The 13,884-nt window shown below is 39.8% G+C and overlaps 1 protein-coding gene across 4 annotated transcripts in view; it reads left to right on the forward strand.

Moving 5' to 3' along the window:
- Positions 1–12,202, forward strand: part of pcdh19 (protocadherin 19) — a 57,514-nt gene extending 45,312 nt beyond the window's left edge. For all 4 annotated transcript variants that reach the window (XM_084132531.1, XM_084132533.1, XM_084132532.1 and 1 more), the window contains exon 5: positions 9,594–12,202. In XM_084132531.1, the coding sequence (XP_083988657.1) occupies positions 9,594–10,153 (560 nt within the window). In that variant the 3' untranslated portion in view covers positions 10,154–12,202. The remainder of the gene's footprint in view (positions 1–9,593) is intronic.
- The last annotated feature ends 1,682 nt before the right edge of the window (positions 12,203–13,884 follow it).

A 13,884-nucleotide genomic window follows, 5' to 3' on the forward strand; every position in this document is an offset into this window, starting at 1 on the left:
GATGTTATGATTTTTAAGTTAACTCTCCTTTTTGGATTTAAATAGCCACTTCTGCTTTGGTCAATTCATGAATCATTTGGCTTTTGATTAACATATATATTTATAAACACAACCTTTAAAAAGTTTGAGGTTCACTTGAATCCTTTGTTCAGCAATGATGCATTGAATTGATCAAAAGTTACAGTGGAGACGTTGCAAATGATTTCTATTGAAATAAATGTTATTTCATCATCAAAAAGTTTTCAACTTTAATTATAAGAAATATTTCTTGAGCACTGAATCAGCATATTAGAATGACTTCTGAATGATCATGTGACACTAAAGACTAATACTAAAGAGTAATGGCTGAAAATTAACATTTGTCACTGGAATAAATTACATTTTAAAACATATTAAAATAGAAAAGTTATTTAAATTGTAATAATAATCATTTAAATTTTTTTACTGTTTTTACTGTATTTCTAAATCAAATAAATGTAACCGTGGTGAGAACAATAGACTCCCCCCTCCTCAAACATTTGAAAAGTAAGATAATATATATTGTATATATTGCAATGAATTATTCTTTTTATATTTCTCAGCTCAAATGCAAGCAGTAATTGAATGAAGAACTTAAAAGAATGAAGGTCAAGAGACACAGATAAATAGAAGGAAAACTGTACATTCATCCACCCACAAATCTATTTTTGCCACCCCTGCCCTGAAGCAAGTTACATTCTCTAGGCTGGATGCTTTATGAATAGCAAATAAAGCCCTAATAGAAGAATATCTTATAGGCTTGCTTCAAGAAAAGAGGCTGGCCTGCAGATTTCAGAGGAGTTCACCGACTTTGGCAATGTGCTTCTCACAGATGATTTAATTTGCTGCAGCCAATGAGTTTGCGTCCTCCGTTACCCCCCACCCCCACCCCCCACCCCCCACCCAAACCCTTAACCCCCAAAGCCCAGCCCGTCCCCTCACAGATGTAATTTACTGTCTGCTTTGTCCCTCTCGCTCTTCTCAGACTCAAGGGTTTCTGAGTAAATTAGCTACATTGCTCGGTCAAGCTTAAACACAGAATACAGCATTTGTAACAGAGTATTTAAAGATGTCCTCCACAAACCAATCATTTTGGAAAAGAAGAGTCGGCTCTTGTGACTGGCTGCCTTAGGGTGCGTGCCTTGGTGGTTGCCAGATCTATGAGTCAGGTTAATTTGGGACTCTGGGGTCGAGACCACTACAATGGCCTTCTCAGTGATTTTCCAGAACTAATAAGCGAATCTGTCATTCCCAAACCCAGAGACATTATTATGTTTCCTGTTTTCTGTCAGATATCCCCCATGTTTTATAATAGTGGGCTCTAAGAAGTCGCTTCACCCTATATTAGCATGCTATCTACTTCTCAGGCCGTGACACCATCCAGTGGAGAGCTATACGGGTGCAGTGGCACGGCAACAGGGAGATGACATCGGTTTCTGGTCATCCTCGAGGGATTCTAACCCATTAGTTCAGTTCAACCCCTCATAGTGGCTCTGAAGCGTTCTATAAAATAAAGAGCAGAAAGACAGTAACTGCATCCTTTATAATCAACCTTTTAATTTCAGTGGTTAAAGGTGGGGTATGTGATTCTCTTTTTTGTCCATTTTTTCAAAATCACTTGAAATCCTATTCCTAACCCACTTACAGCCACTGAGTTAGAAGCACTGAAATGAAAATTAAGCAATTTAATCATCTGTGGAACGGGCAGGACTCGAAAAACTCCAGCCAATCATTTCCAAGACCACCTAGAATCATTTGTAAGTAAGTTCGTCAATCAAACGGTCGTACCATACCCCCCTCCCCCATCCCCCTCCCTCCACATGAATGGGTGGAGTCAGGGCCAGTGTTGGAGGAAAGAAGGTAGGACCATTTGAGTTGTGTATTTTCAAAATCTGCCGGCCATTTTGCAAATCCCATACCCTACCTTTAAATTAATTCAGATATACTTTTGACAATTATGACTAAACTATTCTTAAGATCCCTTACCCACAAAATGGCTCCAAGACGTCACATGTTGATACTTTCAGCTAAGGATTTAGTCATGGAATTCAGTAGCTTGAAAACTGTGGCCAAGCAGAAAAGCCCAGAGAAAAAAAAAAAAGAACTATAAAATAGCAATAACATTAATAATAATTTAGTAACAAATAAATGTAGAGAATTTGACATTTTGACATTATAATTGTTGCATTCTGCTTTCTAAAGACTTAAGATCATATAATTAATCAAATTATTTTATGGTTTCTCTTTTATACTTCTAAAAGTACTCTAATAGTGAATAGAAAATGAAACACTGTCAGCTTATTAGAAAGTAAATATTTATATTCATTTATTTTTCACTGTATTAATGGGTGTTTATACATAAACATATATAGCTACCTTCATATTTCTCTTGAAAGCAGGTCATATATTTGGTGGCCCATGGCATTACAAACTTTTAAAACCCCTGACCTAGTTAATTGTAAATGTTAGCGAGCAATGGATCACAACAGGAGAATATAGCATTATATAAACTGGATTTGTAACAATTATATCGTAGTGCTATTGCAAACAAATAATGCTACTAAACCGTCCCTCACCATAAAGTAAAGAAATATTCTACCTGTGTGAGGCACATGCTCAGCTCATTACCACAGCATCAAGCAGTCCATTTGCTAACCTCCACCCTCCTCTTCTCCCACATAAAGCTTCAAAGTGATTCATAATACAGCATCACAGTGTCTTTTTCCCTCATGTAGTTACACAGCTGCTAAGCAGATACTGTTTGTACCAATCTATATACTGCATTGTTTGTCAGCACCAGTTTAGACATTCATTCTTTAACTAGGACCAGCCACAGAGGGTCTGATGGGACGGGAAGAGAGGTGGAAAAACATATTTTGGAGCTGTGCTACTAATTCTCACAAAGGCAGCGGTCAAAAAAAAAAAAAACGATGCAGCAGTAAACCACAGATATAAGTTAAGCTGTCAGTGTGTGTTTGAGATTATAGGAGTGCAGGTGGCTTCACTGAGGAGACTGGCTGTCAGACACACTTACCAGAGCGGGATAGACCAGACCCTGATTTACTTCCTGATAAATTGACTGGTACTAATGTTAAGACACAGAAGCGGGCACAGGGAACCCTTGATTTGCCATCCGTGTGACAGTCCTTAACAAGGCTAAGCAGCAGGTATAATATCCTCAATAATTAATATCCGAGCCAAAGGAAGACGGAGGATGTCAAGGTCACTTTCCTGAAGGAGTCACAGAAATTGAAGGTACGAGACAGAGAAAAGCAGATGTACAGGTGTAATACAGAAACTATTTTTCCAAATGGTGTGAAAGAGGAAGGGAGGAAAAAAAAGAGAAAGACAGGGAGCAAGCAGATGGAGTGAGAATCTTGGAGAGCTGCTCTAGATGGCAAGGTCTCTGCACGGAGTGCCGTCTTCGTGGCTCAGTGACGCATCCTCCTCCACTGTTTGTAAAAACAAGACCATCACACTCCATCTTGTGGTCCCGCAGGGCTGAGGGCTCGCGGCTGATTTATGGTGCACAGACTGAATTGCCTGGCTGGGATGACAGCAGCACTTGGACTCTCCCTCGTGGGAAGCCCCCAGTGTCTGCCTGGCTTGTTGTAGCCTGTGCATGGCAGCTTGCGATAGTGTTAGAGTGGAGACAACATGACCCCCATCCTGGACGGACGTGCTGCAATGTCACCCAGGACCTCCCGGTCACTTCCTGTGCCTCCAACGAATGACGCGAATGAGATGAACCATGGTTGCATGACATTTATTTAAGTCTCTCATATAGCCAAATTAACGTGGCACACAGTTTAATGTGCCACCTATTGCAAAGTGTGGGTCAGCAGAAAGGTCCAGCAATAATAAATAATAAATAAATAATTAGAGAGATAATAAATAAAAGTAAAATAACAAAATATAATAATTAATAATGTTTAAAAAAAAAATTTTAAAAAATTTAAACAGGTACATTAGCTGCATTTTCTCTGGCCCTCTCTCGCATTACATCAACAATGCAGACCTCCAGCGCTCGTACACGCTGTACGAGTTTTTTTAATGTTTAAAAAAAATACATTATTATGGTTTCATTCTGCTTTCTAAAGCAGGAAATCGTTAAATTAATCACAAATGTATTATTTATTATTAAATAATAAATAATGTGCCATTGCCAAGTGCTTGTCCCACAAAGGTCCAGAGGTAATACATAAAAAAAATGTAGAAATACAAAGAGAAATAATAAATAAAAATAAAACAATAAAATAGCCATAATTATAATAATGATTAATAATAGTAGCCTATTAAATAATAATAATAATAGTAAACAAGATACATAATTTAACATTACTGTTTCGTTTAGCTTTCTAAACACTGGTGGGAAATCATGAAATTAAACACAAATTTATTATAATGAGAATAATAAAAAAGAATGTGCAAAAGTGAGCACCACAACCAATGTCTGCCCTCTCACTCCACTACATTATTTCTCACAGGAGTCGGCTGCAGCTGAATCGTTTCATCAGTCTACACGGAACAACAACAGAGAGAGACAAACAAGAAGAAAAATGAGTTTTTGAGGCAGAATGCATCTAAATATGATTTATATGATCATTATGCTCAAATCCGCAGCAAAACATGCTCAGGTTTAATATAGTTAATCTTTAAACCGATGCATCATGTTGCTCAGAATAGTTTGATTTATTAGGAACATCTTGCTTGTTTCTTTGGCTGTTTCACCTTGTTCCTCAAAGAAATGACATTCTTTCCCCAAGCCTGTAAATCCAAAGTGACTGAATAGTGTCACTGTGAAAACTGCAGAGCCCCGTGGTTGCAATTTCCTCCCCAGTTGAGTGTTTGAGAGTGTATGAGCATGCCCACTTTCCCCTTACATACTCCCTGAGCCCGAGCCTATTTAAACAGGTACATTAGCTGCATTTTCTCTGGCCCTCTCTCGCATTACATCAACAATGCAGACCTCCAGCGCTCGTACACGGATTTTTGGAGAGAAAAGAAAGTGTGTTTTCCAAGAAGGAGCATAATAGCTTCCAAACAAGATGAAAGTCTGGCAGTGACACAAAAGTTTTTTTCCAGATTAAAAGCCATTCCTTTTGTTTTGTTTTGTTTTGTTCAGCCCACCCACAAATGTAGCTCATTTAGCCATGTTTAAGATAACAGACATTTTAAATGGATTAAAATCCCTTTTTAGGTAGCAGTGTTGTGCAAAGTTCTGATTTCAGAATCTATCTATCTATCTATCTATCTATCTATCTATCTATCTATCTATCTATCTGTCTGTCTGTCTGTCTGTCCGTCCGTCCGTCCGTCCGTCCGTCCGTCCGTCCGTCCGTCCGTCCATCCATCCATCCATCCAGTCTTTCTGTATTTATGCATCGTGTTTGCTACATCAATTCAAACTCATGAACCAAATTGGTATTTAGAAGATATACCATATTCAATTCTGAATGGAGTACAACCTGTTTATTGGTAGAGAGCAAAGCAAAATCTTTTTCAAATTCGCTGTGACCTCTGACCTGCCGGAGCTGGGGCTTAAGGAACGAGTTAAGGTTCTCTCTAGCCTCATTATGGGACAGAGTTCTTCTCTCATGAAGTAAATTGATGCTGTTCTACTACAAGCTGACAGCAGTGATGGGTTCTTATCACAAGAGCCTTTGCATTACAAGTGGACTATTTATTATTCTTCAGCTTTGCAGAATGCAGATAGTGGTACACATATTTAAAACAGTCCCAAACACCTTGTGCATTCTTTCATCCTCTCAAAAATTAAATCCTAATATTTCCGATACTCAGCACTGCTGTGGGACTCTCATCCCCATGATTTTTTTTTTTTTTTTTTTTTACTCTGTGCTTTACTTACAAATGTGGAAGAGTAAGAAAATATAGATGCTTCCACCTCCAGCAAGAGCCAAGCCCATAATTAGGCTTTAAATCCTAGACAGCAAATGTTCCTTCTGACATAGTGCTCTGGACTGTATTTTAAGTCTTTTCCCGGAACTGATTGGCAAGCGTATTTTCCTGATGACTTTCAATAGACATTCTCTGTAGGAGGGCCGTCTCCCTTTTACTGCTCTCTTCTGCACAACTCAAAGATCAGCTGCATTGAAGCTTTAATTGCTTCACTTGTTGGCATTATATTTCTATCTCTCGTAGGGCAAAAAAAGATAGGAAGAGATTCTTGTTTTGTCAGGGGTTGACAGGCTGTCATGTCTTACTGCAATTTGTTTTGTGGTTAGCGCAGATCTTTGAGAGAAACATCTGTGAGTTTTGTGGATAAACCACAGACAGGATGTGAGAGAGCTGTTAATGGCGTTCTGCTTTCACAGTGATGTAATTTACAAGAGAATCGCTCCATGGGGGTCCCCTTAAAGGACAGAGGCTGAAAAAGATGACAACATTCAATGAATGGACGTGTCCCTACTGTCATAAGGAAGGGGAATTGGAAAATGCACTCTATTTTTGTGTGTTGCCCATTCAAGAGGTGAACACGATTTGAATCTTGTTAAAGTGCCTCCTATTGATCCACAGGATGCAGATAAATCCATGTTTCTGTAGAAAAGCAGATTCTTATGAAATGAAAGGAGGAATTCTGGGTAGGCAGATTGCGGCGTGGCAGGTGTGGTGTCCTCGGAACTCGTCGCTGTATATGTGGATAATGGTGAGACTCACCCTTGTTGCTATGGTGATAACATTGACTTTTGGTGATGAAAAGCCCTTTCAAGATGTGGACTTGTGTGTGTGTGTTCACAGGGCTTGGTAATTATGGGCTAAATTTGAGCCACTTGAGATACCGTAGTCGATCCAGAGCTTTACTTTCCAATTTATTTTTTACTTTTTCAATTTAATTTCTCCATTCTCCCTGCTGCTCGGCTGAGTTTTAGTATGAGGAAGCATGCGTGTGTGACGGTCTGTGTGTGAATGGTGCGACTATATATGGGTCAAATCTCTAATAATACACCGAGATACAGATACACAAGCACACAGGAGCTTTTATCTTCTCACATGTGTTGCAGGGTATCTGAAGTGTCTCCAGACTTAAGTTAGTAATCTGTCAATCACATTTTAAGGGTGACAGTTTTGGCTGTGGAGATCTTGGAAAGTAACGCTCCAATCTTTAAATATTGATTCAGGCCCCAAAGCTGTGTTGTCCCTCGGAGTCCTGAAAGAGCAGGAAAAGCAGATAATTAGTGATTTTAATTGGATGATCCGTCAAGCTCAGAGTTTCAGATGTAAATGTGTGAATCCTTCCCACAATCTCTCGCTGTCACCGAGGGCTACAAGTATGTAGCAAGGTCTCAACCCTTGGGCTGATTCACCAGTAAGAAAGCTGACCAAATGTGTCAACAAACATCTGTGTGGAATATTATCTGTCTATTTTGGTTGATGGGATGTGAACTTGTCATTCAGTGAATTATTTGGTGACAATTAATCAACAATAACAATAAGGTGTTCTCTGGCTTTACAATTACTGCAAACTCTATATCAACATTCATCAATATGACTTTGGAATGTAATGCTTAAAGCATACTCATGTATTGTTACCATATCAGTTATTTATTGATAGCAGAGATTTTTAAAACATTTCTCAGTTTTGTTTTACACACACACACACGAATATTATAAATTATAATGCTATTATTTAATATATTTTTTATGTATAAATATTCTGGTGCAATCAGAATAAAGATTCAAATAAAGAATTTGGATGCCTAAATAAACTAGTTGTAATATCAGTAATTTAGTGGTTATCAGTGATCTAAAAATAATTAGTATTATCTCTATTGACCAGAATTAACAGTGCATCCCTAATTACGCTCTTTATTATTATTATTATTATATGTGAGCGGTGGATGTGGAAACCGCAATCTGAGAATGTGATTTTGTTATGCAAATACCATTTGTGTGTATTAGCAAACATTTAAGCAGAGAGAGTGCCCTTGTCGTGCTTGTCTATCCAGATGGCCAATAATGATATATATATGGAGTCAAAAGGACTCACGCAGAAAGCTGTTTTGGGCTGACTGCTAATAAAAAGAGAGCTGCCTTGATTATCACAGATGCATCTCTTTTAAATAAAAGGGAATTGAAAGAGGCAGACAGCTCCTCAACTTGAGCGAGAGAGAGCTTGGCTTTTTTTGTAGTTATAATGATACAAAAAGCAGCTTGAAAGCACTTCCCTCCAACACAACAAAGGACAGATCTGTAGTAATACTGGCTCAGACAAATCTTTTTTTTTTTTTTTTTTATTCTTTTTTTTTATTCCACAACAGCTTTAAAACATCATTACATATTAATAACTGCCAGCTAGATGACAGAGACAGAGCGCAATGTTCAGCATTTAACAATGAGGCTACTTTGCCAGTGTCCCTCACTGTGAAATCTGTGATTGCACTGTCTAAACCCTCCTTTCATCAAGCCTGGCAACAGTGTGAAACAATTACTCACAAGATGGGGATCCACTTTTGATTTAACAATGCACCCTTTAATTGGTTTATTAAAAGGCCCTCAAAAGTTCTAGCATTAAAACTTGTTGAAGAAATAGTGCCAGCTTACATTAAAATGGAGCAGGGCTCTTCAGCATGCCAGAGTCTTTTTTCCCCTTTTCCAGCTCTGACATGTGCTGGAAAGATGAAAGCCCCAAAACAAACCATGCCTGAAATCCATGAAAGAAACCCCAAATAAGCAGAATCTGTGCAAACGGCACAGTTTAGACCAGGGGTTCCCAAACATTTCCATTCCAGGACCCGCCTAGACAAGCATCTATCTCAAGATGCACCAAAATATTTTTAAGTGAACTATGGGGGGAAGGGGGGTTCAAAAATAAACCCATGACAACAAAGTACTGTTTACGTGAATAAACCATCATACACGCCACTGGTTCACGTTTGGAGCATTAGATTAGATGAAATATGTCCATAGCATTTTGAAACACGCTCGCTCTGGTCTGGATATGAACTGTGATCCGCGCTGCGAGTGTTAAACTTGTTGGGGTGTTTAGCCCAGAAAACGCTCTCATGGTCGTTCAGTGTGTACATGTAAAATGCTTTTTACAGACATATTTTTCTTGTGTTGGTAGGTAGCCAAATGCACATAGGGGAACGCAAAGAACGCACTCTTACAACCATGTCTCTGAAAGATAACAGCGCTAAGTTGAACAGATGAACAGACCTGAAACAGCCTTTTGTGACAATTTAATTCTCTGGTGTAATGCGAACGAGTTTCGTTAATAATGTGCACCAAGCAGCTTAATAATGAAATGAGCCCCTCTGAGACACAGAAAACATTGTTTTTACAAGTTGCACGCCAACGCTTCACTATATAACACGCAGCTAGCACAAATACTTATACAATTAAATCACAGCATTTAGGATTTGTAAACCATAAGCAATATCGCGATTTCTATTTAATGTTGGTATATCGTGCAGCCCTAAACTGCTTTTGTGTGTGTGTGTCATTTACTGAAACACAAATTTAGCTGCAGCCAAGTGATTGCATGCACAGTTTTAAAATCCCTGGTTTAGACAACAAAACTGACTCCTCCTCTCTTTCTCTCTCTTTTTGTGCAGATCAGTCAGAGGGGTTCCACTGCCAAGACGAATGTCGTATCCTGGGCCACTCGGATCGCTGCTGGATGCCCCGGGTGCCGATGCCAGCGAAAGTGAAGTCTCCCGAGCACGGCCGCAATGTCATCGCTCTGTCCATCGAGGCCACAACCGTGGACGTACCTCATTACGAGGACTGTGGCACCACCAAAAGGACTTTTGCCACCTTTGGCAAAGATGGGCCGGACGAGGAGCGGGCTGAACAGAGGGGCAGGCGGCAAACGGCAGAGCCGGCCGTCTGCAGCCCCAAGACCAACGGCACAGTTCGCGAGGCCGGAAATGGCAGAGAGGCCGTTAGCCCCATCACCTCCCCAGTGCACCTGAAGAGCCCCCAGTCCAAACCACCCTCCGCTTACAACACACTGAAATGCCGGGATGTAGAGCGCATAGCCAACCACAGCCTGCTGCGGCAGCCGGAGGGGAAGGACAGTGAGCCGGCTATGCGGGAGATCAACACGCTCTTGCAGGACGGCCGTGAGAAGGAGTCCCCCGGCAGCAAGCGGCTGAAGGACATCGTGCTTTAACCGGCTCCCACGTGTACACAGAACGCATATGCTACTACGAGTGTGTGCCGACGTGTGCGTGTGTGTATATTTGTGTGCTTTTGCGAGCGTTGAGCCGAACGGGCCTGGGGAAAGAAGGGTGAGACACATGTGCAGCACAATGTATTCTCCAGAGACCGAACAAACTAAGTTGAAAATGTGTCTGCGAGCTCAGACTGTCATCGTGGCTTGGTAGTAACAACAACGCTTGTACGTTCGTCGCAATCGTCTATCTGCAGTGGACAGGCTGGTTACTGTGTGCTGCGTGACACGCTCCACCCTGCCCTCATGTCTTGCCCTTAGAGGAGAAAGACCTTCCAGGGCACCGCCAGTGACACCTGAGTAAAGTCATGCCTTGTAGACTCGAAAGAGACTTCTAACTTTCTTCTAATGCCTTCTTTGGTATGCAGTTTTTGCTTCAGCTGCCAAACCGCTCACTGTTCCCGAAGAGGACGTGGGTCTCTCTGACGCTACAGATTAGCAAGACTCTTCCCATATGACATAAGCCGTCCAATTGTGGGAGAGCGCACAGGAACACTCCCTCAGATTTCATTTCATTTCAGTGGCTTCTCACTGGTCTGATAAGACAACCCCTCTCTGTTTCCCTCAAGATATTCCAATGTCAGCAAACCATGAGGTCATTACACTGCTTATTTTTTATCTCTGATGGAGCTAAATGAACTTGCGCTATCAGCTCAAGCTCACCGAAAAACTGGAATAGGGAGAGACCGATCCCCCAGACTTACAGCCATATATATATATATGGACAAAAACAAGAAAAAAAAAAACATAAGACTTGTTGCTTTTGAAATCTCCTGTGCCCTTTCCTGATTGTAGCCAGTGGAGCGCAGTTTACTAGAACTTCGTGCTCTGGTCTTGTACTTTTTTGGATTTTGACTATGGGGCTAGGATAGAAGGGGTCGTCACTTACGTCTTGCTATGTGAAACTCTGTTTAGGGTTTAATACTATCATTTTTAATAATCTGTTGTTATGTGACAATCCCTTTAATGTTTTGTTGCGAAAGTAAAAAAAAATTAAAATAAACATTGGTGTTCAACTAAAGCTACAGTAGCGTTTGTACACAAAGACAAAAAGGAAAAAAAAACATATATGCCAAAATATATTTTATAAATAATTTAAAATGTATAATGAGAATATTTAATGCTGTGTAGTTATTTTATCAGTAAGTTATACTTGAAATTAACTGGCTTTTTTCTTTATTTGTCCCCTTTTTATTGACTTTGTTATTTCTTCTTTTATCCTTCTTTTTTTACATTTTCAATTGATCTTGAATTTTTGTTGACTGTGTTACCCCTGGCAACTGTTGATTGCAGTCTACCTTGTTGTAAAAGAGTTTCTTATTGGTCAGTTTTCGTGCCATCAAGTTTCTGTGTGGGCAAAAAAAAAAGACAAAAAAAAAAAAAAAAAAAAAATCAACACCAACAGTTGTGTGTCAGTACAATGAGCTTAGAGTGAGATAGCAAAAGAAACCAAAAAATTGCAACAAACATTAAACTTTCAAGATAACAGGTTGTTGTTTAATCTTAATACTCAAGTAAGGGTAAGAGTAAAACTACCATTTTGAGTCACTGGAAGTGGTTTCACTCATTTCTGAAGTGTTTGAGAGGCGCTAAATGGAAGTAAGTTCCATGTAAAGCAAACCCAGATGCTCTGAGACAGACTTGCTTTGCTATCTATCATCGAGTACAGCCCTCCATTTTTCCAGATCATTTAAGAACGCTGTACCAAGTCCAACCAAACAAGTTTGTTTTACTGCAGGAGAAAAAAAAACTGATTTGGTGGAATTACCATAGCGGCGGACGGAGAGAAATTGCAAAATCAGTTTCTTTGCAATATTCATTTTATAATGTGGAAAGTACAAACAGCAGCAATGTGTGAAAAAGATATAGATCTAGTAGCTGAATGTTTTTGCTGGTCTCACCAAACAGCTTCTGGCAACATGAAAAACAGAATTATCACTGAATGTATACTGCAGCTTATTATTAAACTATTAAATGTTCTCCACTTTGTCTCCTTGTCTAAATTCATCAGTTCTGCATGTTTCCATCACACTCTTTTTAATTTGCCATCAAATGGCTCATAATGGAATAGATCCGTCTCGACTGGAGAGGAAAAGAGTGAGACGGCATTGTTGAAAAGTAATGAGTGCAACCCGAGTTCAGCATACAGCAATTATCCTTTCTTAAGCGACCCTTTGTCTTGCCATAATTCATTAAAATCTATAATGTGATATGAATATCTACTGTTAATTTTCCCCAAAAGTAAAATGCTAATGTGTGTGGCAATGGCGGCTGCTGTGATGACAATCAAATGAAAATTAGTTTTCGCTGAGGTCCAATCTGAATGCTTCCCTGCAAAATCATTCTGCAACATCCTTTTTAGATATCCTGATTCTGACTAATTGCAAAAATTACAAACGACAGCAGAAAATACACCTAATGCTGCCAAACAAAGCAGCCGTTTGAGAATCATCCAACTGAGGAGTGTCAATTTCAAATCGGTGGTCGTTCTAATTTGCTGAAGTGGATGATGCACGCAATTCTGGCCAAGTACATCATTACTTGGATTCATACCCAGTGCAATGCTATGCTACTTATCTGTCAAAATAACATCTGACAAAAGACAAAATGACAGAGAAGGGCTCATCGTTACAAATTTTAAGCAGGACCTGGACCACAAAATTCAAACGTGCATTGGACTGACTGCACTGCACTATATTATGTTGTTTCAATGGTGTTCAGAAGTAGGGTCGCTAATAGGACACTACACTTCTACACATCTAATTCAAAAAGGCTTGTAGTCCCCATCATTATTACTGCAAACAAACTCGGTGTAATGACCAACAAATGAGTTCTTCCTCTGACTCCTAAATCTGTTCCAATCGCAGCGCACACTGCTCTGAGCTACAAATGAATTATAAGACATGCCCAAATGAGCCTCGTCACCTCATGTTTAATTACTCTAGATTCCTGTTGGTCAGGGTGAATTCATCCCATTATACAGAGATTTATCTCAAAGGTTACCGGGACACACATCCTATTAATGTCCTATTAATGTTTCAATTATCATTTTGCCAAATGGTAGGAGGGGGAATCAGAGAACAATTTAACTGATTTATTCCTGACACCGACAAGCAAAGCAATAAAAGTGGGAGGAGGGGAAGGGAAAGGGGGGAGGGGGTGTGCCACTCTTTTTTCACCAATACAAAACAGTTTGTACCTTATTTCTTTGAATAGGCCCCTCAATCAGTTCCAGCCATCTCCATTCTTGAATTGACCTCATTCTATCAAAGGACTGCAGCTGCTCCAGCAGCGGGGAAAGGGCTCATTGTGACCCACTGTTCATTCAGGCCAACCTCTGGGACCAGGTCCGTATCCCGTGCCCACCAAGCAATGGCTGGAGGGCAAACTGAATTTTTTTTAGCAAATATTTGTCTTTAACATTTAAATTTACAAGACTAAAAGTTGTTGTTTTTTTCATTATTTATGTGTAAAAAAGTATATCAAAAACCAACTGCTGTGCTTGATAATTTAGACATACCCTTTATTGGGGACAAAAAGCACTTGGGCTGTCAGTACTGGGCTAAAACCCAGTCACCCTGCTGTGCCCTTTGTGGGAGTGCATTTTGGGACAGGGCAATAAATCTCAGGCCCAATGTTCCTTCTTTATACTCTTAATTTGGATGCTAATT

The sequence above is a fragment of the Abramis brama genome (genome assembly GCF_963993115.1).
Source record: "Abramis brama genome assembly, chromosome: 13".
NCBI lineage: Eukaryota > Metazoa > Chordata > Actinopteri > Cypriniformes > Leuciscidae > Abramis > Abramis brama.